Source organism: Equus asinus, chromosome 1 (assembly GCF_041296235.1).
Source record: "Equus asinus isolate D_3611 breed Donkey chromosome 1, EquAss-T2T_v2, whole genome shotgun sequence".
Lineage (NCBI taxonomy): Eukaryota > Metazoa > Chordata > Mammalia > Perissodactyla > Equidae > Equus > Equus asinus.
Window position 1 is genome coordinate 25302038 of NC_091790.1, and position 24838 is coordinate 25326875.

The window sequence follows — 24838 nt, forward strand, 5'->3', positions numbered from 1 at the left end:
CTGATCACCATGGGCACTGTCCAGAGTGGTCTGCCCCTCCCGTGTCCTCAGCTCCCATCTCCCTGGCCTTCCAGTTCCTGAAATGGATTGAGCATCTCTTTAGAGAGCCTCGCTCACACTCTCCCCTGCTCCTCCATCTGCCTAGTTGAGTTCCCCTCTTCCTTCACAGGCCGGGTTGGCCAGAGCCCCACTCCTAGAGGAGCATTTCCCATCTCCTCGCTCACACTCTCCCCTGCTCCTCCATCTGCCTATTGAGTTCCCCTCTTCCTTCACAGGCCGGGTTGGCCAGAGCCCCACTCCTAGAGGAGCATTTCCCATCTCTTCATACCCATCCAATTGTTTCCTACCCTAGATTCTTGGGGTGGACTCCTCGTCCTCAGGAGCACTCACCCAGCTATAGCTGCCGGCGCATTTCTGTGATTATTTGGTTAACATCAGTCACCCCTGGTGAACTGTGGCCTCCAGGGGGACAGGAATCCTGCCCGTGGTTGCTCACCTGGCACAGGGTCTGAGCAAACTCTCAATAAATAGTCTACAGAATGAATAAGGGAGCCAGTGATAAATGTATAATGCCGTCTAACAGAGTCTGACACGTAAGATGCACTTTTATATATTTATTTCCTTTTTCCTATGCTTTCAGCTAATCCAGCGGAATCACGTTACTTATTAAATGAAATATATCAGCTTCGGGCCAACCGCATTTGACGTGGGAGGGGAATGACATGGCATCCACCTTAGAAATGATTTCTCTCTACGGAAAGGGGTGGGTCTGAGAAAACATCTTAGCAGACACCAAGGTCGTAAATTCTCTGCAGAAAAGGTTCAAGTTCCAGAATATTCTAAACAGGTCCTGAGAAAACAGCTCTCCATAAACCTCCATCCTGGGTCACAAACTGTCACAGTTTCAGATCATACCAAATTGCAGCTTATTTTTAATTATATTAGACTTCTTTCTCCCCTGTTGGGAGCACGCAGGGAAAGCAGAGCTCTCTTTGATCCGGGAGTAGGTATGCTAATGCTAGGACAACAGGAAGCCCTGGGCCCGATTGCCTCCCCGCCCGCTCAGCCCCCCACACCATTATCTGCTGGCTTGATGAGGGAAACCAGACTTGAAAGGGGCCAGGCTCTCGGTCATCCTTACACCAACTGTATCCATTAGAAAGAAAAGAAAAATACCTTAAGGATAAAGACGTTTAAGTGATTCACTGGTCAATTTGAATCTACAGTGAATATCAGATTTGGGACTTTTATGTTTTCTAGAGATCTGCAAGCTTTTTTCTGTAAAGGGCTGGGGCAGGGGTGGGGGTGGGGCAGGTCTGCACTCTTCTTTATGGAACCGCTCAGCCCTAACTTGGGTCCTCATCACCGGTGTTGCTGGAACCATCCCCAGCTCGTCACCTTTCCTCCCACACCCCTTACGCATCGCCAGCAGACTGAGCTTCCTAATATGGTTATCTGATAGTCTACGGTCCTGCTGGAAACCCCACCCAGCTGCCTGCTGGGCAAAGTCAGACCCCTGGATGGGTATCTAAGTCCACCCTCTTCTCTCACTGAAACAGAAGCCAGCCTTTGTCAGCTGGAGGTCTCTTCTCCATCCTCTGAATTTGGCATTTGCGTTCCAGGCGTTAAGGATATTTTCCCCCCTGCCACTCGTTCCCTCTTTTTTTTCCCTCACCTGTTCAAAGCATTCCCTTCAAAGCCACCCTTCCTCTTCCCACTGCTTCCCACCTTCCCATTCCTCCTACAGCCCAAACTACCTCCAATCCCCCTCATGTTGCCCTTTACTGGGGCCCACCTGGCATTGCCAGTCACCTCTGTCTTCTCTTCCCAGCTCGTTGCAAACCCCCACAGGGCAGAAAACTTATGTTCCTTTTGTATCTCCCCCAAATACGGCAGGTTTGCTTATACACGTAAGGAGCGGAATCGGTCCCCAGCCCGTAGTATTTCACACGTAGTATTTCACACACAGGTCTTTGCAGAGAAGCATCACGTTCTTGGTTCAGAGGGGGCTGGCCACCCTGCCACTGGGATTTAGGCAAGGTCTCCCTCCCCTGCCAGGAAGACACAGTCCTGAAATTCGAGAATGTGAGTTGGCGTTCTCCAAAATAGGCTGCTCAAAAGTACCCGTTTGGGGGAGGGAGAAAACTTCTCTATTCGTTCATGTTTTTTTCTAAACATAAAAAAGGAGGTAAGCATAACTGGTATTTAATATACACGCCATCTCTGGCTGGTTCACTGTCCCATGTGTCACACAGCACCAGGGCAGCTAGTGTCTGCTATGTGGGACGCCGCCTCAGCATGGCCTGATGAGCGGTGCCATGTCCATGCCCAGGATCCAGACGGGAAACCCCGGGCCACCCAAGGAGAGCTCAGGAACTTAACCACTGGGCCATGGGGCCCGCCCTGGGGGTTCTTTAACCAAAAGAATTCATACCGATAGGTGAAGTATCCTGAGGCCACCCAGTGGGACAGACGGTCCTCGCGTCACTCGCTTCAGCTCTTTGGGACACGCTGCAGTTTTTGTGTGTTTGGTTAAGTGGATTTAACAGATTTTGCTTATCCACACATTGGTGATGATGCACAACCACAAGGAAATGGCAGAGGAGGCCATTTCTGGGACCCAGGATGAGCTCTTGGCCACCCTCATGAAAAGGTGGCTTGACAGCAAGATCTAATCAGAGGTAATTCAGAAAGAAACAATGACAAAAACACCACCGATTGTGTGGATTTTCTCCCATCCTCCCCCTCAGACAGACTTGCCCCTCGGTGCACATTGTGATTTGAGAAACTAGCTCAAACTCCTCTGAAGCTTTCGTGACTTAGCAAGATATTTAAGCGACCTGGAGTTCGTGGGTTCAGATCCCAGGCACAGACCTACATACTGCTTGTCAAGCCATGCTGTGGCAGCAACCCACATACAAAATAGAGGAAGATTGGCACACATATGAGCTCAGGGACAATCTTCCTTAAGCAAAAAGAGGAAGATTGGCAACAAATGTGAACTCAGGGATAATCTTCTTCACCAAAAAAAAAAAATTGGGAACTTTGAAAGTTCCCACTGCTATAGTTCTCAGTGACATGAAAATCATGCACTATTGCATCCAATACTTTACAAAGTTTTACTAAACCTAATGACGGTCATTGAGAAGCCTCTCCTGTGAGGCTTCTTTCTTAGAGAAAGATGAAAAAGTCATGTGTCATTGGTGGGAACTTTGTCCTCCGGCTGAGAATAAAAATGACCAAAATGACATACAGAAAGCAGTAAGGTGACAAACGAAAATGTATTCCTGAAGCGTATGCTGCTGGGTGACGTTTAGGAAACCTGGCTGAAGATCTGAAAAAACTAGTATTCCAAGAAATTTTCAGTGGGAGAATTTTGTCATATTTCACAAGAAGTTCAGGAGACCTGATGGGTCTCAGTTCATGCATTCACCAGCATCTGTTTTTGTAATGAGATCTATGTTTACCTAGGGGTGACCATCCGTCTGAATGTGCGGGTATAACTGTTGGAGTTGTTGACACGTGGAAATACTTCTGTGCACGTGGGTGAACAGTGAACAGCTTCAGCCCCAAGGGAGCTTCCCCCCATCCACTCCCCAGAACGCTCCACAATCCAGCTGCTGGTCCGATTGTTAAGTGCCTGTGCAATACCAGTTTTAAACATTTTGAATATTACCCCATGTGTGTATATGATGAAGATATATTCTTAAGAATAAATAACTTCTTTAGTTAAAAAAATTACAGAGAATTAGTGAAAACACAATCACTAAGGTAGTGACATCTTGGACAGGAATGAATAGAGAAGGATTCTGGGGTAGGTTATAGACATAGCATCAGATGTGAAATTCACTCATAGCATCATTCTAGGTGAACTTGGGCAAAATGAGTGGAACCCAGAAGTGGGCAAAATGATGCAGAATATCATTAGTATAGTTAACAATAAAAGTAAAATATATAGTGACATGTGTCTTGACGTGGCTTGTGGCCATGACACTTCTATGCCGCTCAAGAGGTTATTGGTTACTTCTAAGTGGAGCACTTGGAACATTTCAATGATAGATAAATTATATGCTTTTCTTCTATGCAAAGAAAACGTTCCAAATTTGCTGATCTTTTATGTGATAGCAAATGACTGCTAGATAGCTACCTTGTGGAGAGTTAAAAAGAAAAGCCTAATCCAGATCCTTTAAGGTAAAGATAAAATTATCATTTTACATTTAGGTCTGTGATCCAGTTTGAGTTAATTTTTTGTGAAAGACATGAAGTCAATGCCTAGATTCCATTTTTTTTTTTTTTTTTGGTATATAGATGTTTGGTTGTTCCAGCACTATTCGTTGAAAAGACTATCCTTTCTGTGTTGCATAGCCTTTGCCCCCTAATCAAAGATCAGTTCCCTATATTTGTGTGGGTCTATATCTGGGCTCTTTCTTCTGTTCCATTGATCTGTTTGTCTGTTTGTTCTCCAATACCACACCGTCTTAACAATTGTGGCTTTATAGTAAGTCTCAAAGTCGAGAAGTGTCAGTCCTCTGACTTTGTTCTTCTTCAGTATTGTGTTAGCGCTGCTGGACCTTTTGCCTTTTCATATAAACTTTAGAATCAGTTTGTTGATATTCACGAAATGACTTGCTGGGCTTTTAATTGGGATTGCATCGAATCTGTAGATCAAGTTGGAAAGAACTGACATCTTGACGATATCGAGTCTTCCCACCCATGAATGTGGAAACTCTCCATTTATTTCGATCTGCTTTGATTACTTTCATCAGAGTTTTGTAGTTTTCCCCATATAGATCTTGTACATGCCTGGTAGATTTGTTCCTAAGTACTTCTTCTTTTTTCTGGGTGCTATTGTGATTTACATCTTTTTATTTTTGCCAGTCTTGCGAGAGGCTTATATATTTTGTTGAGTTTTTTCCCCAAGAACTACCTTTTGTTTGATGGATTTTTTCTTCTTTGTTGCTTTCAGTTTTATTTAGTTATCTACTATCTTTACTATGTCCTTCCTTCTGCTTTCTTTGGATTTGTTTTGCTCTTCTTTTCCTAGTTAGATGCAGTAAGAACTTATAAAACTTATTTGAGACTTTTCCTCTTTTCTTAATGTATGCATTTAGTGTTATAAATTTCCCTCCCAATCCTACTTTAGCTGCATCTTGCAAATTTTGATATGTTGTGTTTTAATTTTCCACCAGTTCAATGCATTTAAAAATTTTCTTTGAGACTTCTTCTTGGACCCATGGATTATTTAGGAGTGTGTTGGTTACTTTCCACATGTTTGAAGATCCTTCTTTTGTCTATAAATATTGATTGGATCATCTTGGTTGATGGTGTTCAGTTCTTCTATATCCTTGCTGATTTTCTGTTAGAGGTTCTATCAATTGCTGAGACAGGGGTGATGAAGTCCCCAACTATGGACATGAATTTGTCTCTTTCTCCCTTCAATATTTCCTTCCTGTATCTTGAAGCTCTATTGTTTGGTGCATACATATTTAGGACTGCTGTATCTTTTTGGTGAATTGGTCCTTTAATCATTGTGTAATGTCTCTATTTGTCCCTAGTAATTTTCTTTGCTCCAAAGTCTACTTTATCTGCTATAACATAGCCAATCTTGCTTTTATTGATTTTTGCATGGTATATCTTTTTTCATCCTTTTACTTTCAAACTCGCTGTGTACTTATGTTTGAAGTGAATTCTGTGTACATAGCATTTAGTTGGATTGTATGTTTCTATCTATTCTGCCGCTGTCTGTTGTTTAGTTGGTGTATTTAGACCATTTACATTTAGAGTAATTATAAATGGTTAGGATTTATGATGCTGCTATTTTATTATTTGTTTTGTTTTTTTCCCTCTGTTTCTCCTTGCTCTGTTTCTCTTTCCTTGCCTTTCTGTGGATTACCTCAGCATATTTTAGAATGCCATTTTATTTATTTGTAATTTTTTTATCATATCACTTTGTATAGTTTTCTTAGTTGCTGTTCTAGATATTACAACACATATAAGTAACTTATCATAGCCTCCTTGTATCAAAATCTTACAACTTTGACTGAAGTGTTGAATGTTTACTTCCATTTAGATTCCTTAACCCTTTCTACTTTTTAAATAAAATTGTCCAAATATTTTGTCTACATACATTGAGCACTACATCAGATGGTGTTATCATATTTGCTTCAACCATCCAATCTGATTTAAGAAACTCATGAAAATGATAATCTATTATTTTTACCTCTCTCTTTTCCCAGTCTAGGGCTATTATAGCAAAATGCCACTGTGTGGCTCAAACAGTAGAAATTTATTTCTCACAGTCTGGAGTCTGCAAGTCCAAGATTAAGGTGCCAGCAGGATGGGTTCTTGGTGAGGGTTCTCTTCCTGGCCTGCAGATGGCTGCTTTCTCTCTGTGTCTTCACATGGTCTTCCCTCTGTGTGAGCATCTCCTGTATCTCCTCCTCTTCCTATAAGGACACTGGCCCTATTGGATTAGGGCCCCACCCTTATGATCTCACTTAAACTTAACTACTTTTTAAAGGTTCTGTCTCCAGATATGTGACATTGAGGGCTGGGACTTCAATTCGGTCCATAACGCTCAACTATTTTTTTTTTCTTTCTGAAGAAAATAGCGAACAGCTCATGAATTTGTGTGTCATCCTTTTGCAGGAGCCATGCTAATCTTCTTTCCATTGTTTCAATTTTAGTGTGTGTTTTACTGAAGTGATCACTCCTGTAGCTTTCTGAATACCTAAATAATTCTTGTTGGTAGAGTCTATTTCTCACCATAGAACCTGACATTTTTTTATCTTTATGATATAGATTTATTTTCAAAAGCAAGTTAATGTCCCTTATCTTAGTTGACTGGTTCTCAACACATCCTTAAAACATTATAACTTTACCAGTACATTGGAGCAATTGGTGAAATTTGAATTTAGTCTGTAAATTAGATAATAGCATTACAGCAAATTTAATTCCTAAATTTGGTCATTCTACTGAGATTGTATAAGAGAATGACCTTTTTTATTGGGAAATATACAATGAAATATTTAGGGGTAAAGGGTCTGTGACTTTCAAATGATGAAGCAATGATAATATTATAATTACATGTATACATGCATATATACGTATGTAAAGAGAGAGAAAGGGAGAGATAAAGCATGCATTTTATGTGACACATAATGTGAAAAAATGTTTACAATCGATACATCTAGCTGAAGGACATATGGGAATTCATTGTGCTATTCCTGTAAGTTTGTATAAGTTTGAATTTTTTTTCAAAATTAACAGTTAAAAAATCTTGGAGTTAAAAAGACAACACTGCCCCCCAACTTTACCTGGGGCTGTCATATATCCCAAGATAAAAATAGAATGCGTTCTGTTTTTTTTTCGGTATATAGCGTTACTAGTAAAGACAGATTGAAAACAAAATTACAGTGCTGGCTGCAGCTATAATCAATATTCCGTGTGTGTTTCCAAGTAAGGAATTTGGTGTTTTATTGATTCCCTTGGAAGATCCAAGGATATGGTTTAAGATGGGCAGAACCCGTGGGAAGAGTGTGCTCATCATAAGCCAGTTGACAAGCTTCTTATGAGCTAGAAATAAACAGTTTAAGACAGAAACTGGAGGCAAATAAGCTTTCTGCCTCTGAAGATTGGAAGAAACCAATTAGACCTTTGTACAGATATGGCAGATCAGATGGTTCTTGGATTGAAGAGGTGGTCACATAAAAGACTTGCAAACAAGACCGAGTTTTTGAAAATGGAGGTGATTGATCTGACAGACCATGTGAGTGCAGCCCAAATTCCAAAATGGGTGGAGACAATGGAAACATCTAATAAAGGAAAAGATTGTAAGTGACCTAAGATCTAGACTGCAATATCCAAAAGTATATGAGAGTGTTTATAAACTCTGAGATACAAACAATTCTGGAATAAAGGAAGAAATAAAATATTTAAGACCTTTTAGGCACGTGTGACTCTCTTAGAAGAGATTGGGAAATATTCAATGATTCCTTAACTGACAATGAATCGTTTGAAGCACATACTTAGCTTTATGATTTGAAAAGGATTATTTCAAACTTTAAAATGCCAGTTAAGCATGTAGAACATGAAACTGTGTGAAATCTTCATCGTAATTCCAGAATTGACCTGCTGCCATGGCATGCCAGCTCACTAGCAACTTAAGGCGTCAGTTTGAAGTGGTTGATCCGCAAGGAGAACATTCTATCTTTACAGCTCCCGGACATGCAGGAGAGCATCGCAAAGACTTGAGCTGAGCCCTCCTCAGCTCACAGGGAGATTCACCAAGTAGGTGCTGATAAAGGAGAAGAGGAAGAAGAAGAAGAGAGGAAGCGAAAGACAAGAAAGAGCAGAAGGAGAAAGATGAGGAAGATAAAGAAGAGGAGGAAGTAGAATTGATGGATAAAACTGAGATGCACAAGCAGAAAAGAAGATGCCTCCAGGAAAACACTAAAACTCCAGCTAAGCACAATTTCTTCAGGGAAAACTTTCCCAACAAACACAGTAGTGATTTAATTACTGGTCTTTGCAGAGAGCACCATCTTTACCAGCTTCAAGTCATAGGTCAAATACTCCCCCACAAGAAGAGATTCTATCACTGTGGTTTATCATCCAAGGTGATCCCCTACAGAAAAGTTTCTCCCTAAGATTTAGTCCTTCTAGCAAATAAAAGGCCTTCAACTCAACAAGACATCTTTTGTAATTTAAACTTCCGGCCCTAAAAAAGTTTGTAGTTTTGCAAGGTGATGTATCTTAACTCAATTTAGTGGGGTAATTATTTTGCAATAAATACACGTATCAAATTGTTATGTTGTACGTCTTAAACTTATGCAATGTTATATGCCAATTATGTCTCAATAAAACTGGGGAAAAATTAAAAATAATCTCCTGCCACTTTTTTTAGTGTGTGTGGAAAAAATACAGGACCCACAAAACAGAGTTGAAAGCCAGGACTCTGGGATCCAGGCGATATAGAGAGTAAGGACTTGAGTGTGAGTCACTGGGTGCACGGAGTCTGAGCTGGTGTGTCTGTCTCCGGATGCCTGCGTCTTCTTCAGGATTCTGTCTCCTCTCAATCCTGCCTTGCTTTGTGTTTGGCATCATTTTCTCCTCCTTCAGCCCAGCCTCATCCAGGCCATGAGGGGACAACAGTGCCTGGCTGTGATGACCCCAGAGGGAGATGGATGGAGAAGACAGGCAATTCCCCAAGGGGGTGGGGGCTCTTGCCAAAAGAAAGGCAGTGAGGGGGACAGGAAAACAACAGATATCACAGAAGGCAAAACTTAACGTGAAAATTTGCCTAAAATTGGTGATTGCAATATGGGATTTTATGGGCCATAATAGAGGGAGAAAAGTTATCAACACCAAAGTAAAATTTTCAAGATTTTTCAAAATAGCATGTTTTCCATGCTGACTGGACACCGTGGTTCTTAGCTGAGATAGGCTAGTCCTGTATTCTGTGCACGTGGCCATTAACCCAATCTGACTGTTAAGATTGCCTCTCGTTTGGAAAGATTAGGCTCACGCATGCTGAGTTGCTGTTCTGTTGCTGTTCTGCCCATATAAAGACACATCTTATCTTCAGTGAGCTCAAAGGCTTAGCTCAACTGAGGTTACTTTTGCCCTCAGTGCTCAGAGCCATCTGTCGTGCTTGAGCCAAAGGGATCATGGACATCTTCTTCAGGGGCATGAAGTTATCAAGAGAACTCTGGACAAAATTGCTGGGACTAGTGTCAGCCTGTTTGTATTATCACCCCTAACCATCTTCTTATGTACCTCCCTTCTCCATCCCTCCCTGCTTTGTCTAGTCATCTGTGGGATGAGAATGATGGTATCTACATCATGGGTTGGTTGGGAAGACCAAACCCAGCACTGAATGTCAGATGAGGTTTACGTGACCTGGAGAAGCCAGTGGGACAGCATAAGATGGAAGAGCACCAGGCCAGGGGGCAGCCAGAGCAGAGAACAGAAATAAATAAGGTCGGGGCGACCTGTGCTGAGGGGGAGCTGGAGGAGAGGTCTGGAGGCAGGAAGGGGCCAGATCAGACCATTGACCTTCTCTGGAAGGGTCACATGGGGAGCTGAAACGCAGAAATGCCCGTTATCCTTAGCCAACATGCGTTCAACATCCACCGTGAAACGGTTTTTACGTACCTTACCTCTCATCCTTACGATTCAGTAAGGTATCGTGGTCTTTACCAGATTGATGAGGCAAATGAAGTGTTGAGTTGTCATCACCCAGAGTGACAGGAAGGAAGAGCCAGAGCTGGAATCTCAACCAGAAAGACAGCTTCCGAATCCACACGCTCCCCGTCCTACCCCAGGGCTGACCGCAAGGCCCTGTGGAAGTCAGTGAGAGGACCAGACTTGACCACTGAAACTTCTCCTGGTTTTCCTCTGAAGATGATTTAAGAAAAAAAAAAAATGTGGACAAATTTGAAAGAAGGCTAAGAACTGAAATTCCCAGAGCATGTAAAACCAGCAAAGAGGGGGACCAAACAAATAAGGAGGAAATGGTCGATATTGCTATATATCTGATACATCCCATTTATACTTAGCCAGAAAATAAGAGACAAATGCAATGGCTGGCATTCTGCAGAGGACACAACGCCGTCATAATTCCAAAAAAATAGCTCCCGGCACCATCAAACCAAAGAGCCTACATAATTAGGTATGACATGCACACATCTTGGAATTAGGGATGGGAAGTGTCACCAAAAGTGGGTCTGGGCAACACAGTGCTGCATTTGGAATCCTAGCCTTGACGGGCAGTGGGGGCCTTGCCCTCTGTCTAGGTACAAAACCGTGAGGCAAGTTCCCCGCTTTTTTTTTTCTTTATCTCCCCAAACCCCCCCTGTACACAGTTGTATATCTTAGTTGCAGGTCCTTCTGGTTGTGGGATGTGGGATGCCGCCTCAACGTGGCCTGACGAGTGGTGCCATGTGTGCGCCCAGGATCCGAACCCTGCGGGCCACCGCAGCGGAGCACGCGAACTTAACCACTCGGCCACGGCGCTGGCCCCTCCCCACTTTTTGAGTTGCAGTGAAAACTGGAGGAACACAGCTTGGCTGACAGTGTCAATAAACTGCGGTGTTGAAGGATATTTGTAAAAAGATATCTTGCATTTTCCTCTAAGGGCCTTCTTTCTTGGCTTATGGAATGGAAGAAAAAGTGTGAACAGCGAGAAACTGCAGGAAAAGTAGCCCAAGGCTGGGAGAAGGTGAGTTGCATGGGTCTCCTTAACACGCTCTGCTGGGTCTTTCTGGCACCTTTCCCTTCCTCTCCCAGCTCTTTTTTGTGTTGGGTCCCAGGTTGAGTCCAGTTGTCTTTAACCTGCGAGGAGGCCCAAGGTGTTGGGGGTTCAAAGTGAAATTCAGGAGAATCAGGAGTGGACAAGAAGAAAAAGGATGCAGACAAATGTTTTTCTTTATCATGAGAATAGCGGCAAAGCCTGGCTGAGGGGCTGAGGCTGAGGGTACGTCCTATACATGTTTCCATTCACTGAGGCCAGGAATGATTTTCCCCAGCCTGAAGCGCCAGCCACAGACACAGCTATTTTGGCTTAATTTCCTAAAGGCATGTCAAGATTACATCAGCAATATTTGAGCTCCTTAGGGTTCACGTGAATTCTTGAAACTCGTGGAATTTAATGAACAAACTTTCCTCCAAAGACTTACTGTCATGGATTATGAAAGTTAGAATTGAACTCTCTTTAATTTATTCACAGACCATAGTTTAAGGGTGTAGGCTCCAGAATTCTCCCAAACTCAGAAGAGGGTGAAAGACGCATACTTGCAAATACATGCTCTTAAGTGCAAGGATTACAAACTCGAGTGGCACACAGAGGCATATCCTTGCCTGTCAAGTGAGGGGGTGTGACAGGATGACCTTCTTGGTGACTCATCCTGCCTGTGAAATTCCATGAACCTACAAGTCTAGAATCTAGGCACCACCCCAACGGGGTAGCACACACGCACGCTTACTAAGGCCTTTCATTTACAAAACAAGTCTTGTCCTATAACTAATATCATCTAGCTTGAAATCTGATCCTTTAAGCAAAGAATATAATGCACACTTTTTGGGGCTATCTGAAAGAAGACCAGCCTCTTTCTTTATTTCTGGGTTCTTTCCTGAGCCATACTTAGCTCTGCGAGTGTTCCCCAAGTACGCCGGATCACAGCTGTCACCTGGAGCACCTGGTAAAAATGTGGGGTTTCAGGCCTTTCCCCAGACACTCTGATTTAGTTGGTCTGTGTGGGGACCCAGGAATCTGTTTTGTTATCGAGATCCCCAGATAATTACTGTGATCCGATGATTAGACAAACATCGGAAATCCTATGGCTGTTGGTGCCCGGTTCTGCCTGGCCGCCGGCCGGTTCTCAATGACCACAGTGCTCCTCTTCTGCAACCAGAACCAGAATGTGCCGTGATTTATCTACAATAATTTCCTCACAAAGGCCTGGGGGGCTTGAAAATTCACTGCCACACAATCACTTTCTCGGCCCTCCCTTCCCCCTACTTTTTCTTCCTGTTTGTTTCTTGCTTTATTTGCATCTGGTTGAAATTTTCTCTGACTTGCTATTCTTTCCCTTGAAATTCAACTGGGTTTTGCTTTAGTTTTCCAACTATTTCTGTAGCTTTTTTAAAAAAATAATTTCATTTTCTTAGAGTGGTATAATTTATGTTGCAATTTTTGGATTTTTAAAATATCTCAAATACTATACTTGGCACCACCTTTAATTATGCTATGCTAACTAATATATATATATATATATATGTATATATATTTTCACCCATCATAGCTTAGGTATCTAGCTCTCTGTCAGAGAGTATCGCCCCTCAGTGGCAATAGTGCTGTCTCGTTAACTAATTCATAGGATAAGACCGAGGCAGAGAAGGCTGAGTACTTACGGCATATCAAGAATATTCTGACATGCATCAAAGGTATTGTAAATGTAAACTAGGTGACATTATCAATGGGAGCGTGCTAGATTTACTCATCATAAGAAACTGCACAGTATACACCTACTGTGTGCAATGTATTGATCCGTGTGTTAGAGATAGAAGGAGGCAAAAGTACCCATCCGTGACAGTTTTAAATTCCAGCTGCAGAGGGAAGACGTGAATGTAAAAAATAAAAATAAATCATTTCTTCCAGGGGTGGCCTGGTGGCTCAGCAGTTAAGTTGGCACGTTCTGCTTTGGCAGCCTGGGGTTTGCTGGTTCAGATCCCGGGTGCGGACCTAGCACCACTCATCAAGCCATGCTGTGGCAGGCATCCCCCACATATAAAGTAGAGGAAGGTGGGCATGGATGTTAGCTCAGGGCCAGTCTTCCTCAGCAAAAAGAGGAGAATTGGCGGCAGATGTTAGCTCAGAGCTAATCTTCTTCTTCAAAACAAAAACAAAAACAAAAAAATAAATAAAGCATTTCTTTCAGAACAAGATTCTCCATAAATCAGCTGAGAAGCCTTCCCGAAGTAAGAACTACCTCAGCCGCTTGTATCAGATGCGTTCTGCCTCTCTCGCTAACATGCGCTTCTCCAGGAGGTGAGGTCCTCTCTAAAGCATATAAGGATGCCTGTTTTAAACCTGTCTTTGCACCATCAAATTCACAGTCTTTTCACAGATGCGTAAAAGAACTGCCACTCTGCGAAATGGTGTCAAAACTATCTCCCGGTCAAAGAAGCGTCGTAGAGTCTAATCAAGAAGAAAGAAACTGGCATAGTGTGAAGCTAAAATGTACACAGAGGAACCTCTGTCCTTTGAGATTGTCAGGGGCTGTAGGAAGGAGAGATGGAGAAATGGAATGATCTTTGAGGATTGCATGACAATTCCCTCGGGACTGGAAACTGTGGAAGCGTCTTACTCACACAAACGTGAAATCAGCCTTGCGCCTACCAGATATGCACACCCCGACAGGACAGGGCTGCATCTCTCTAGCGCATCATGGAGCACGAGGGCGTGTCTCTCTGGGAGCAGCGTGCCCCCACGCTGGGCACAGTCAAAATGGGCACGATTGCGTAACTGGTGGTTGAGGCAAACACAAAACCAAATATTAAAAAGACATTAGTAAAGGGGCTGGCCCCGTGGCCGAGTGGTTAAGTTCGCGCGCTCCGCTGCAGGCGGCCCAGTGTTTTCGTTGGTTCGAGTCCTGGGCGCGGACATGGCACTGCTCATCAAGCCACGCTGAGGCGGCGTCCCGCATGCCACAGCTAGAAGGACCCACAACGAAGAATACACAACTATGTACCAGGGGGCTTTGGGGAGAAAAAGGAAAAAAAAAAAAATCTAAAAGAAAAAAAAAAAAAGACATTAGTAAAGGCCAAAGAGAGGCCTAGAGACTGGGAGAGGAGTTTTCAAACGCTCTATGTCATCCAGCCTGATTCTGTGCCTGCGGAAGCTCTGCATTCTACCACCGACCGCTGCCCAGGCCCAGTGCTGGTGCCTTATCCCTTGGCGCCCCATCAGTGTTCGGGAAGCCTTACAAAGTGAGTGCTGTCACAGAAGAGGGACTCAGGCTCAGCATGTTGGCTGACCTGGTTAGGGTCAGGTTAGTGGTGGAGGAATGATGGGCCTCTGGTCCACTGACTCTAGACCCCAACGAGGTGTACTCTGTGTGCTTTTCCTCACCTGTGTGAGATAGGCGTTGGTCTCCTTCCCCTGAGACTGAACAGGTACACAGAGCCCGGTACCTGGCCCAAGGGCACCGCCTGAGTGGTTGGACTTGAACTTGGATCATCTGGCCCCAAGTCCACCATCTTCAGCTCCCATGCACAAGTGGAGTAGTGGCATGCACAGCACCTGGTGGGAGGACTGGGGTGGAGGGTGTGGCCCTAGGGAGCTGAGAAGCTACTTGCTTTCTTGGGACCCCCAGGAAACGAGGCCACCACGGAATTAGGATGAATCGAGATGGTGGCAACCAACTCTAAAACTGGGGCTTTGTCCAGTGAAGAATCCCAGAGTTGCACCAGATCTGTTCAGATGTCTTCCTGGATACATACCAGGGAGATGGAGCATTACCAAAGAGACGAGAGCCTTGTTCAAATTGAAGCCTTCTTCTTTTCCCCAGGAACTGACACACACAGCGCCCCGAGACCGCCTCTGGGATGTTTCCCGTGAAGCCATTTAACAGAATATCCAACTGGAGGAATCCTGCGGGTTCTGACAGCAAAGGAGTGACTTTGTGGTCATTTATAGGGGAAAGTGTCTCCCTCTTTTAGTGGCCAATTCAGGCCCTGGCTATTAGCATTTGAATCAGGCAGCCATGCTGTTTTGATTGAAGAGAGAAACCCAGCCTTTGTTGTCACAATTTAGGGGCGTAAGTCATTTTCTATCCTCCTTTAATCAAGTCAAATAGTTGGGGAAATGGCAATATCTGGGAAAAGTGTGGTCTGGCCTCGGAAATGCAAATGAGGCTCCTGTCTTGAAGCCTGCTCCGTGAGGTCTGGTGGTCACTCTTGGTCGCCTGTCCTTCCCATCAGAAATTGGCTGAATGTCTTCGAAATATTCTCTTTGTTTGGATGAAGCCAATCCAAATAATTACAGGAACACAGCAGGACTGGATTGAAACGCTGATGGTCAGTCTTTTCTGTCGGCTGATCCGTGTTTCCTGCACAAAAGCAACGGAAGGTGGAAGCTGCGTGGTGGATGCAAGGGTGGCGTCCAACATGCTCTGTGAAGTCAAGGTCCCTTAGCTGCTTGGAGCACTTGATAACATTTAATTTCCACGCTTAGGAGACATCCTATTAAAACCTAATAAAAATCGCAAAATTTTAAGTTGAAAAAGATAGGAGACCCAGTTTGCAAAAATCCCCAGCTTGCTTCCATCTTCCTTTAGTTTGCATTACATTTTCTTATATTGGGCATATAGAGACGTGAAGATTTAGGATTATTAGAAATGCAGATGACCAAGGAAAACCCATTTGGAGAAAAAAAAAAAACACGTCCTTGCAAAGTTGAGATGTTTGCAGCCAAACACGCAGCAAAGTTTAGCTGAGAAGTTTGCTTAGTTTTGCACACTGGTTCTTGGGCAGAGGCCTCGAAATGTGCGGGATGCTCTTCTCAGCCCTTCGTGGGCTTTAGTTCCTGGACCAAAAGAAGGATGCCTGGGTTGACGACATCCTCATCGTGCATCAGCCGAAGGTGCCTATAAACACCCCAGGGCCCCAGCACCCGGGAGGTGCACAGGACGCCCTCAGGCTCCAGCTAGGAAGGACCTGTAATGACAGCAACTCTGCAGCCTGTCATGCTCTGCCCCTCATGCTCAGAGACAGCCCACCGGAAGACGCTTCTCCCTGCCTGGCCCAAGACCAGATTCAGCAACAACATGAAACAACCCGTGACATTAAAACGCACCTTCAGAGGGCATCCGTGCACACCGACCACACTTTGTTGGCTATTCCCGGCTGAAATATTTGCCAGCTTCCTTTCCCCTGCTCCCTGTTCTGATGTCAGCTAATCCATCACCTCCTCCAGGAGGCATTCCGGGATTTATCTCCTTCATTTCTAGCTCCTGTCTTAGCTGGGTCGAAATGGCCCTTCCTCGAGTCACAGTCCATAGCTGTCTGACCTCTGTAAGTGCCTCAAAGGCAGGGACCGCGTCTTCTAATTATCGTGGACCCTCCCAGAGCCCTGAATACTTTCCCAAGAAAAGCAATTTGTCAAACAGCTGTCCCCCGGGAGCTGATGAAAGGCTGTTTGTTTCTGCCTTGGTGTTTGCTGTACCGTGTGTACGGGGACAAATGGCAGGCTGGGTGTTCAGGCACCTGTCTCATCGCAGTGGGAAAGGGCATCCATGCTGGTACAGCTCACTCTGGCCTCTCCTCCGCCTGCCAGTGCCCCCGGCGCCACTCAGAGCCCCCCAGGGCCTTGCTGTCAGCTTGCCCACCGGGGACTCATACACGGGGGCTCGCCCACAGGGCTCGCCCTGTACTTTGCTTCAGCTGTTATGGCCTCGCCAGGAGAAGTAACGTGGAAAGGAAAGATGCAGTCCCCTGGGATCTAGCCCAGGGCCACCCTTGGTAGCTGGTGACGCCAGACAGTTCTTTTGTGGGCTCTAGAGTCTGTGTCCTCAAAATAAACCACTGACAACAACCTTTACTCCGTGTTGTCACAGAGCTGTCATGAGAACCAGGTGAGAGGGCGTGGGCTCTGCCATGGACACGACAGGCATCATAAGGAGGGAGACATCCTTGAGACTGCCACTGTGGGGTCCATAATTTGACTCCAGGGTAACCCACAGGTCCTCGGCCTCCAGGGCCGGCAGAGGCCTGAAGGGAACTCCCCATGAAGGACAGTGTCCCGGCCTCTGTCCCCAACGTCCCAGCGCAGACCAGGATGCAGATGAGGCGAGGGGAGGGGGCGGCACGGTGACAAATGTTGCATCTATTATTGGCATTGAGAGAGAGTGGCAGCTAGTGAGTGCCAACCCCATCTAGGCACCATGCTGCCTTCCCCATGGACACATATGTCACTCTGTCCTCACAGCCCTCTGAGGAATTAAGTGTTCCTGTCACGAGCTCCGAGCCTCATGAGGGCTCTTGTATTCACAGCTAGCAAGGGGCCTGGCGGACTGAAATCCTTGCCAGGATCCTGGGGCACCCCTTCGGCCCCAAACTTTCTGGGTTAAGGCCCGTTTTATGCCAGATTTTATTTGTAATACTCTGTAGCAGCAAAAGGAAAATGTAGTTTCCTGGCCTGTAATAATGGGTGGATTTCATACGCTTCATACTAAAGCTGTGCCATTCGCCCATTCCTGAACCCAGACCACCTGCCGTCTTCGCCTGTGATTTGGCATCTTTTCTTTCGAGATGAAAATGAGAAGTGCCGAGGGCTCTCTAATACAGGCCTGTGTGTTCAAGGAGCGTGGAGCCTGACAGCTTGCTTCTGTGTTTGCTTTTCTCTGTTTGGTGCTACCCGAGCAGCCTGCTGGAAGGAGACGGCCGCTTTGCAGATGTGGACAGAGCCAGGGGGCTGGTCAGTACTGTCTTGGTCTGGAAGCCGCACAGTGAGGGTCTATCCTCAGCTCTGGGGGCGCGTGGGCAAGGGGCCGGCTGTGGGGGAGCTGACTGTGAAAGCACAGAACCTTTCCTGCTGCGTGTCAGCAGACTGTGCCCTGAAAGTCCTGGTGCATACAGGAAGGCTGCCTGTAAGAAGTGGCCGCCGGGTAGAATTAAGGAGGAAGATGCATTCTGTTCTTACCGAACTCCATTTCCATTCTGGATCTTCATGTCCTCTGATGTGGTGACCAGAGGACAGAGAGGTTAGTTTTGGTTTTGAAGAAATAAAAATTTAATCTTGAGTCTAACTTAAAAACAAAGTGAAACCAAAACAGCACCTGCCTTTCTGTGGGCTGATTTTCCTGCCCCTTCTCTCTGTGCCACGACATTGCCCAGCAAAGCCACCACCCAATGGGTGATCATAGATGAGATGAACACACAGAGGATTACAGGGGACTTACCAGTATTTCTTAGCAATAAGGTACTATCTGCTAAAATATCAAATACTATCGAATGAAAAATTTAAAATATGAATAAATAGGGGCCAGCCCAGTGGCATAGTTACTAAGTTTGCGTGCTCCGCTTTGGTGGCCCAGGGTTCACAAGTGTGGGTCCCAAATGTGGACCTGCACACTGTTCATCAAGCCATGCTGTGGTCACATCCCACAGACAAAATAGAGGAAGATGGGAACAGATGTTAGCTCAGGGCCAGTCTTCCTCAGCAAAAAAAATAAATAAATAAAAAATAAATAAATAAATAAACACACATTTTAATGATCATTGCTAGCCCAACTTTAGCAAATTGTGTTTTAAAAATTATTTCTGACAGTATTCTGAAAGTAATGAAAACAATAACCACAAAAAATGAAGGTGATGTTTGCTTCCAACAGCTGGATCACTTGTTCCCAGGCGGACACAGGCAGCGCGGCGTGCAGCCCAGGGAGACGAGGAGGGAAGACTCGCGGCCAGCTGGTCGGCAGCCTGCAGCACCGCCCTGCCTCAGCTTCCTGAAATGTGACAGCCCAGACAGTAAGAAAAAGGATTCCAATCAGAAAACAAGAAGACACCAAGCAGCCCCATGTGGCATGTGAGTAGCCTAGAAAAATGCCAGAAATGAAAAATGTTGCAAAGAAACCAAACTGCAGTTTTTGAGAAGAATTTGACAGTGGAAAGGTAAAAGGAATTGAGAACTAGGAAACCTGAGTGCCAGATTGAGTGTGGCAGGCTCCTATGTTAGATCTATGCCCAAATACCACTTTCTCCGGGAAGCCTTCTAGGATGCCCTGGGGGAGGGTGGGTACCACACTGTGCTCCCATCGCCCTCATCATTCCTAGTGCAGCATTTTCCTCCACTCATCACCATGGATCCACGGGTCGATGGGTTGTCGTCGGCTTGTCTGTCTACTCTCTCCTGCTGCCCTCCCCCTTTGGAAACCCAGCCAGGGGGCAACGGCTGTCTTGCTCACCACAGTGCCTCCTGCTTCTGGGACGGCAACTGGCTCACAGCAGGAGCTCAATTAATTTTTCCTGAATGAATGAATAAATGAGCTCCTTCTGGTTTAGATTTCCATCTGTAAAATCTACATCATGCTCACTTCTCCCTTCTCACTCCGAGGCAGAATGGTGCCATAGACGTTGCAGGACACACCCGATTCAGCTCCTGCCTGCCCCTTTCTACCTACGTGGCTTGGTCAATGGATACAAGAATACCTACTCTAGGGTTGTTGTGAGGACTAAATTCAGTCGTGTAGATACAGTGCTTTCCATAACGCCCGGCACATGGCACGAGCTCTTTGAATGTTGAGTTCCTTGTCTGAGATGAGTTACATCCATTCAGACAGCAGTTACAACGAATGTCTAGTATATGATGGAGCACGTCTTCTGTGCCAGGCCCCTTGCATCCATTCCCAGTAACCTCGTATAAAGGGGAAAGGCACCAGGGTTCCAGGGCTGCCAGCTGAGGCAGCGTGGCTGAGGCTGCCTCCAACTAGGGAGAAACCCAGTTGCAGCCTGGCCTCCGATTACGCTCAGCTGCATTGTGGGACAGCTGCTTTTAGCATTAGTCCAATTTGATGTGGCGTGGTAGAGACTCGAAGACAAGACACTGGGATTCCGTCTCATATTACTTTGGTGTCTTGTCAATATTCATTGTTTTTTTCAGAGTCCTTTCCAGCTAGCGTGAAATGAACAGAGTTAATATCTTAATTAATGCACCTTGGACTTTAAAGCGTAGCCATCATGCTCTCTTACCCTAAAGATGCAGTGTAGCACAGAGACAGGCGATTTTTAGAGAGCCTGAGAAAGTGGTGCACACTCATTGCCGGTGAGGGCTGGGGAGGAGTCAGAAGTCTCTCTCCACTCCAGGCAAACCCCGCTTTCTGCCCTCCGAGAAGGTTACAGATGCTGTTCTTCTGGACACCCGTGTGTAGACCCGTAACCGAAGACAGGACAGGATCATCTGACACCAGTTGTCATCTGGTCTGTTTCCTGGGTAACCCTCAAATTTGATTGATTTATAGATGTTTTGTAGATATTAACTTCAGGCCAACACATAGAGCAGATGAACATTCCTGAGTCATTAATATTTTGTATTTTCATGTAAGTTGCACTGGGGATGGGTTTTTTTTCCTGCACACACACATGCATACATACACATGTGCACACACACACCCTTGTTAATAGTGGTTTGTTTTCATTTCTCTGCTAACTGGTTTTGGTGAGGATTAGTTGTTCTTGCTAGAAGCAGATGCTGTTTTATTTAGGCAATAGTGTCTGTGCCTCTCAAAACATCTTCCAAAGCAGGATGGTTGAGTATGAAATGCTAACCCAAAATGTATATGCTGTATTCCCACACTTTTGAAGAACATTTCCACAATTTCCCCACTGGTCAAAATTGCCACTTTGAGATATAATAGCCTTGTGGATTCACATGATCAGGACAAGAGGTAGGAATATGGGTAAGTGTGGACGCATGTGCCATGAAAACATTACAAGTGAAACAGACTTCAGAGAGCCACTGAATGGGGGAAATCTGGCAAATTTATAGTAGATCGAGGTGCTTAATGTAAGGTACATAAGCTGAGGGGGACGTAAACCCTTTAAAATATGTTGTATATGATTACGTACATATGATTTTCTTTGAGAAAGGATTCATGTTTTTTTTAATTAGATTTTTAAGGAAGTCTGTGATCCAAAGAAGGTTAGTGTCATGAAGTTCAATGAAATGGAAAAAAACCTTACATTTGCAGAAAAAATTGCATTGGTATTAACACCATTTTAAGAGTTTATCTATAGAAAAGTAATTTAAACACAATCTTTAAGAGAAGTTTCTCTCTCTTCCTTTAGGGTTAACCTTCCAGAACACAGGAGGGGTGAGGCTGCTTCTCCTGGGATGACCACAGCACCCCTGACCCTGGAACAAGCCATTCAGACACACCGAGTTGTGGTTGGCTCCGTCTTTTCTCTGTCTGAGGGTTAGAGGGTGTGGTTCCCCAGGAGATCAAAGAACAAATTAGAGTGAGGGTGAAAGCAGAGATGCTGGAGGACAGGAGGTTGTGGTCAGAGCAGGATACGGAGCTTAAGATTTCTGAGTCAGAGCATCTCTGGGCGATGCCCAAAAGCAAGAGGGAAACTGCCTCTTCAGTGGTGTCGGGGTGAAGGTCACTGGGATTTTGGTGCTGGAGGGTTAGATGGATCAGCAGCCCAAAGAGAGGGAGGCTCCCAGGATAATGGCAGGAATAGGGGAGATGAATTGCTTCCTAATTCCTTGGTGAATTAGAGCAAATGGCCAAGAATTAGAGTTATAAGGGATGGTGGGTGGCACATCCCCAAGGCATGTTCCCTTCAGAGCTTTTATATATTCTTTTTCTCTTTTCTTCATTCTAGGAGGCTAAGACAGCAAGGCGATATTGGACTAACTACGTGGATTAAAAATGAGACTGTAGCATCCTACCTAGATGAAGAGGATGAAGAAATGTTGGAATTCCCAGAGAAGCAATTAAATGGCAGATTTCTTTTTCTTTAATTCAGAGTTATGATAAGCAATGAGGGTACCATCAAGTAACTAACAAACTCATTATAAATGTGACATTTTCCATGTGGAAACCCAGAACCATGGATGAGAACAAACAGAAATAAGAGTCAGTGGAATCAGAGTCACAGAGAATTGAGATAATGCAAATTATCAGATGCAGAAAATATAAGGATGATTGCTATCTTATCAATATTGATAAGAATATAAGTATGATTGATATGCTTAAAGAAACTGTAAAAAGAAATTTCAGATGATGAGTAAGGACTAGGAAACCATGAAAATGAATCAAAGATGTTTGGAAAAGAAAGAAATGAAGCTTTTAGAGCAGAAACATGTAACAAATAAAAATAAATATTCAACGAGTGGGTTAAAGAGTAGGTTAGGCATAACTGAGCATAGAATTAGGGAACTATGTAGACCAAAAGGAATTATCCAAAAAACAAAGTGATGGGACATGTAACAGTGAGGTTAAGGGACACAGAGGCTAAAGTGAGAAAGTCCAACATACATTTAGTCGCAGTTCCACTAGGAATAATCCAGAGAGTGGGGAAGAAGCAATATTTGAAGAAAAAATTTTAAAATGCCAGAATTAATGAAAGACATCAATCCTCAGATTTAAGGATCCCAAGGAATCACAAGAGAAATAAATAAAAAGGGCAGCATGTCAAGTGAGCTTCTTTAAAGAAGCCAGAGAGAAAAGACAAAACACTTACAAAGGAATAAAGTTGGAAATACAGATGACATCTCCATAGCAACCATGGACAAACTCCTAGGGAATTATCTGAGTAAGAAGAAATGGAAAATCCAAAGAGTCCTACAATTATTAAGTAAATTGAATCCATTTTTTTTTTTAAAGATTCCCACCTGAGTTAACATCTGTTGCCAATCTTCTTTTTACCCCCAAAGCCCCCCAGTACATAGTTGTATATTCTGGTTGTAGGTCCCTTGGGTTTTGCTATGTGGGATGCTGCCTCAGCATGGCTTGATGAGCAGTGTGTAGGATGTGGACCGGTGAAACCCTGGGCCGCTGAAGCAGAGCATGCAAACTTAACCACTCAGCCACAGGGCCGGCCCCGAATCCATGATTTAAAAACCTTCCCACAAAGAAAATAAGAAAACTCTAGGTCCATGTGGTTTCACTGGTGAATTCTATATGGATACTTAAGGAAGAAAGGGGGCCATTGTTCATTTGTGAACTCTCTCAGAAATAGAAGAGGGCACGTACCCCAGCTCTTTTTGTGAAACCAGCATAATCTAGAGGGAAAAATACAAGCTAATCTCACTCAAGAACGTAGATGCAAAATTCTTAAGCAAAATATTAACAAATTGAACCCAGTAATGTATTGTTCATTTCTGTAATTTCTGCTCATAATAAAAATAATAGCAAATTATGAATAAGAGGAAAATTCCTTAACCTGTTAGTATATTTTTAAAAAAATTATAAAAAAATAATGTACTTAATGGTGAAATATTGCAATGTTTCCTTTTGAAGTCGAGAACAACAGAAAGATGCCTGTGTTCCTCAATTTTATTCAAGTTGTATTGGAAGTTTGACAAGTGTAATAAGCAAGAAAAAGAAGAAAAAGCTGTAAAGTTTACAAATGATGTAAAACTTTCTAAATAGAAAAATTCCACAGAAGACAGAAAAGCAGGAAAACAATTATCATAATTTTCTGGAAAATGATTAACTTCAAAAGGGAGGGAGGGGTTTGTGATTAGGAAGGGAACCTCTGGGGGGCTGGAAATGTGTCACTTCTTGACCTCGGAGGTGGTTACTAAGTGTTTGCTTTATGAGATTTTATAATGAGATAAAAGTGTTTCCATAAAAATTATAAAAAATTTATAATTTTATAACATAATTTTTAAAAGATTCCATTTATGATAGCAATAGAAATTGAATATCTGGGACTAAATTTTAAAAAAGAGGTATAAGCCTTTTCTGAAAAAATTATAAAACATCACTGAGAGATGTTAAAAGAGAAGTAAATAAAAGAAGGAATCATGCTGATGGGTTGAAATAATATATATTGAAAAGGTGTCAGTTCTGCCCAATACGACCTTTAGATTTAACGCAATTTCAATAATTTTTCATGGAACTTGACAAGCTAATTACTAACTGTATCTAGAAAAGCAAGTGACTGTAACAGGCAAGACATACAGAGGCTACTAAGGGGTGGGGGCTTGTCCTCCATGACATCAGGCCCTAATTTAAAGCTACGTAGCAATTAAAATGGTGCTTTCTTGTGCAAGGGTAGATAAAAAACATCAAGCAATTAGAATAGGGAGCCCCAAATTAGATACAGGATGGAAACTAGTTATGGCAGATTTATTGCTGATCTTTGGGGAAACAATAGATGATTAAACTAATGGTGCTTGGACAAGTAGTTTTCCACATTGAGATTGGATCTCTAAGTCATCTGATGGGTGGATGTCAATTCTACGCAGATGAACGTCCTACAGGTAAAAAGGCAGAACTATACAATTTTAAGAATATGGGAGACCATCTTGTGGGAAGGAACGGTTTTCCTAAACAAAGGCACAAAAAGTGTAAAAAGAAAAGGAAAAATGCGATAAAGTTGACCATATTAAAACTGAGAATTTCTTGTCAATCAAAACTACAATGAGCTATCACCACACACCTGTCAGAAAGGCTACTATTAAAAAGGCAAGAAATAACAAGTGTTGGCGAGGGTGTGCAGAAAAGGGAACCCTCGTTTATTGCTGGTGGGAATGCAAACTGGTGCAGCCACTATGGAAAACAGGATGGAGATTTCTCAAAAAATTAAAAATGGAAATACCATATGA

The 24838-nt window shown here is 43.8% G+C and overlaps 1 protein-coding gene and 1 non-coding gene across 6 annotated transcripts in view; one reads left to right on the forward strand and one right to left on the reverse strand.

Annotated features, from left to right (window-relative positions):
* LOC106842057 (uncharacterized) overlaps positions 1-24573 on the forward strand; it is a 97705-nt gene extending 73132 nt beyond the window's left edge. The window contains exons 7-13 of one of the 5 annotated variants that reach the window (XR_011506151.1): positions 11138-11221; positions 13440-13549; positions 17926-17977; positions 18891-19087; positions 20394-20478; positions 21346-21445; positions 21886-22369. Coding sequence is in view for 2 of the 5 variants with exons in the window: in XM_014858379.3 (XP_014713865.2) it covers positions 11138-11221; positions 13440-13549; positions 17926-17977; positions 18891-19087; positions 21346-21445; positions 21886-21930 (588 nt within the window). In the remaining 3 variants the exon portion in view is untranslated. Of the gene's footprint in view, positions 1-11137; positions 11222-13439; positions 13550-17925; positions 17978-18890; positions 19088-20364; positions 20492-21345; positions 21446-21885 lie in introns of those variants that run through there. The other 4 variants (XR_011506111.1, XR_011506161.1, XM_014858379.3 and 1 more) reach the window with 4 other exon arrangements.
* LOC123281903 (U6 spliceosomal RNA) lies at positions 6604-6710 on the reverse strand. The gene has a single exon (XR_006521702.1). It is a non-coding gene; the product is annotated as a U6 spliceosomal RNA (small nuclear RNA).
* Positions 24574-24838: the final 265 nt, after the last annotated feature.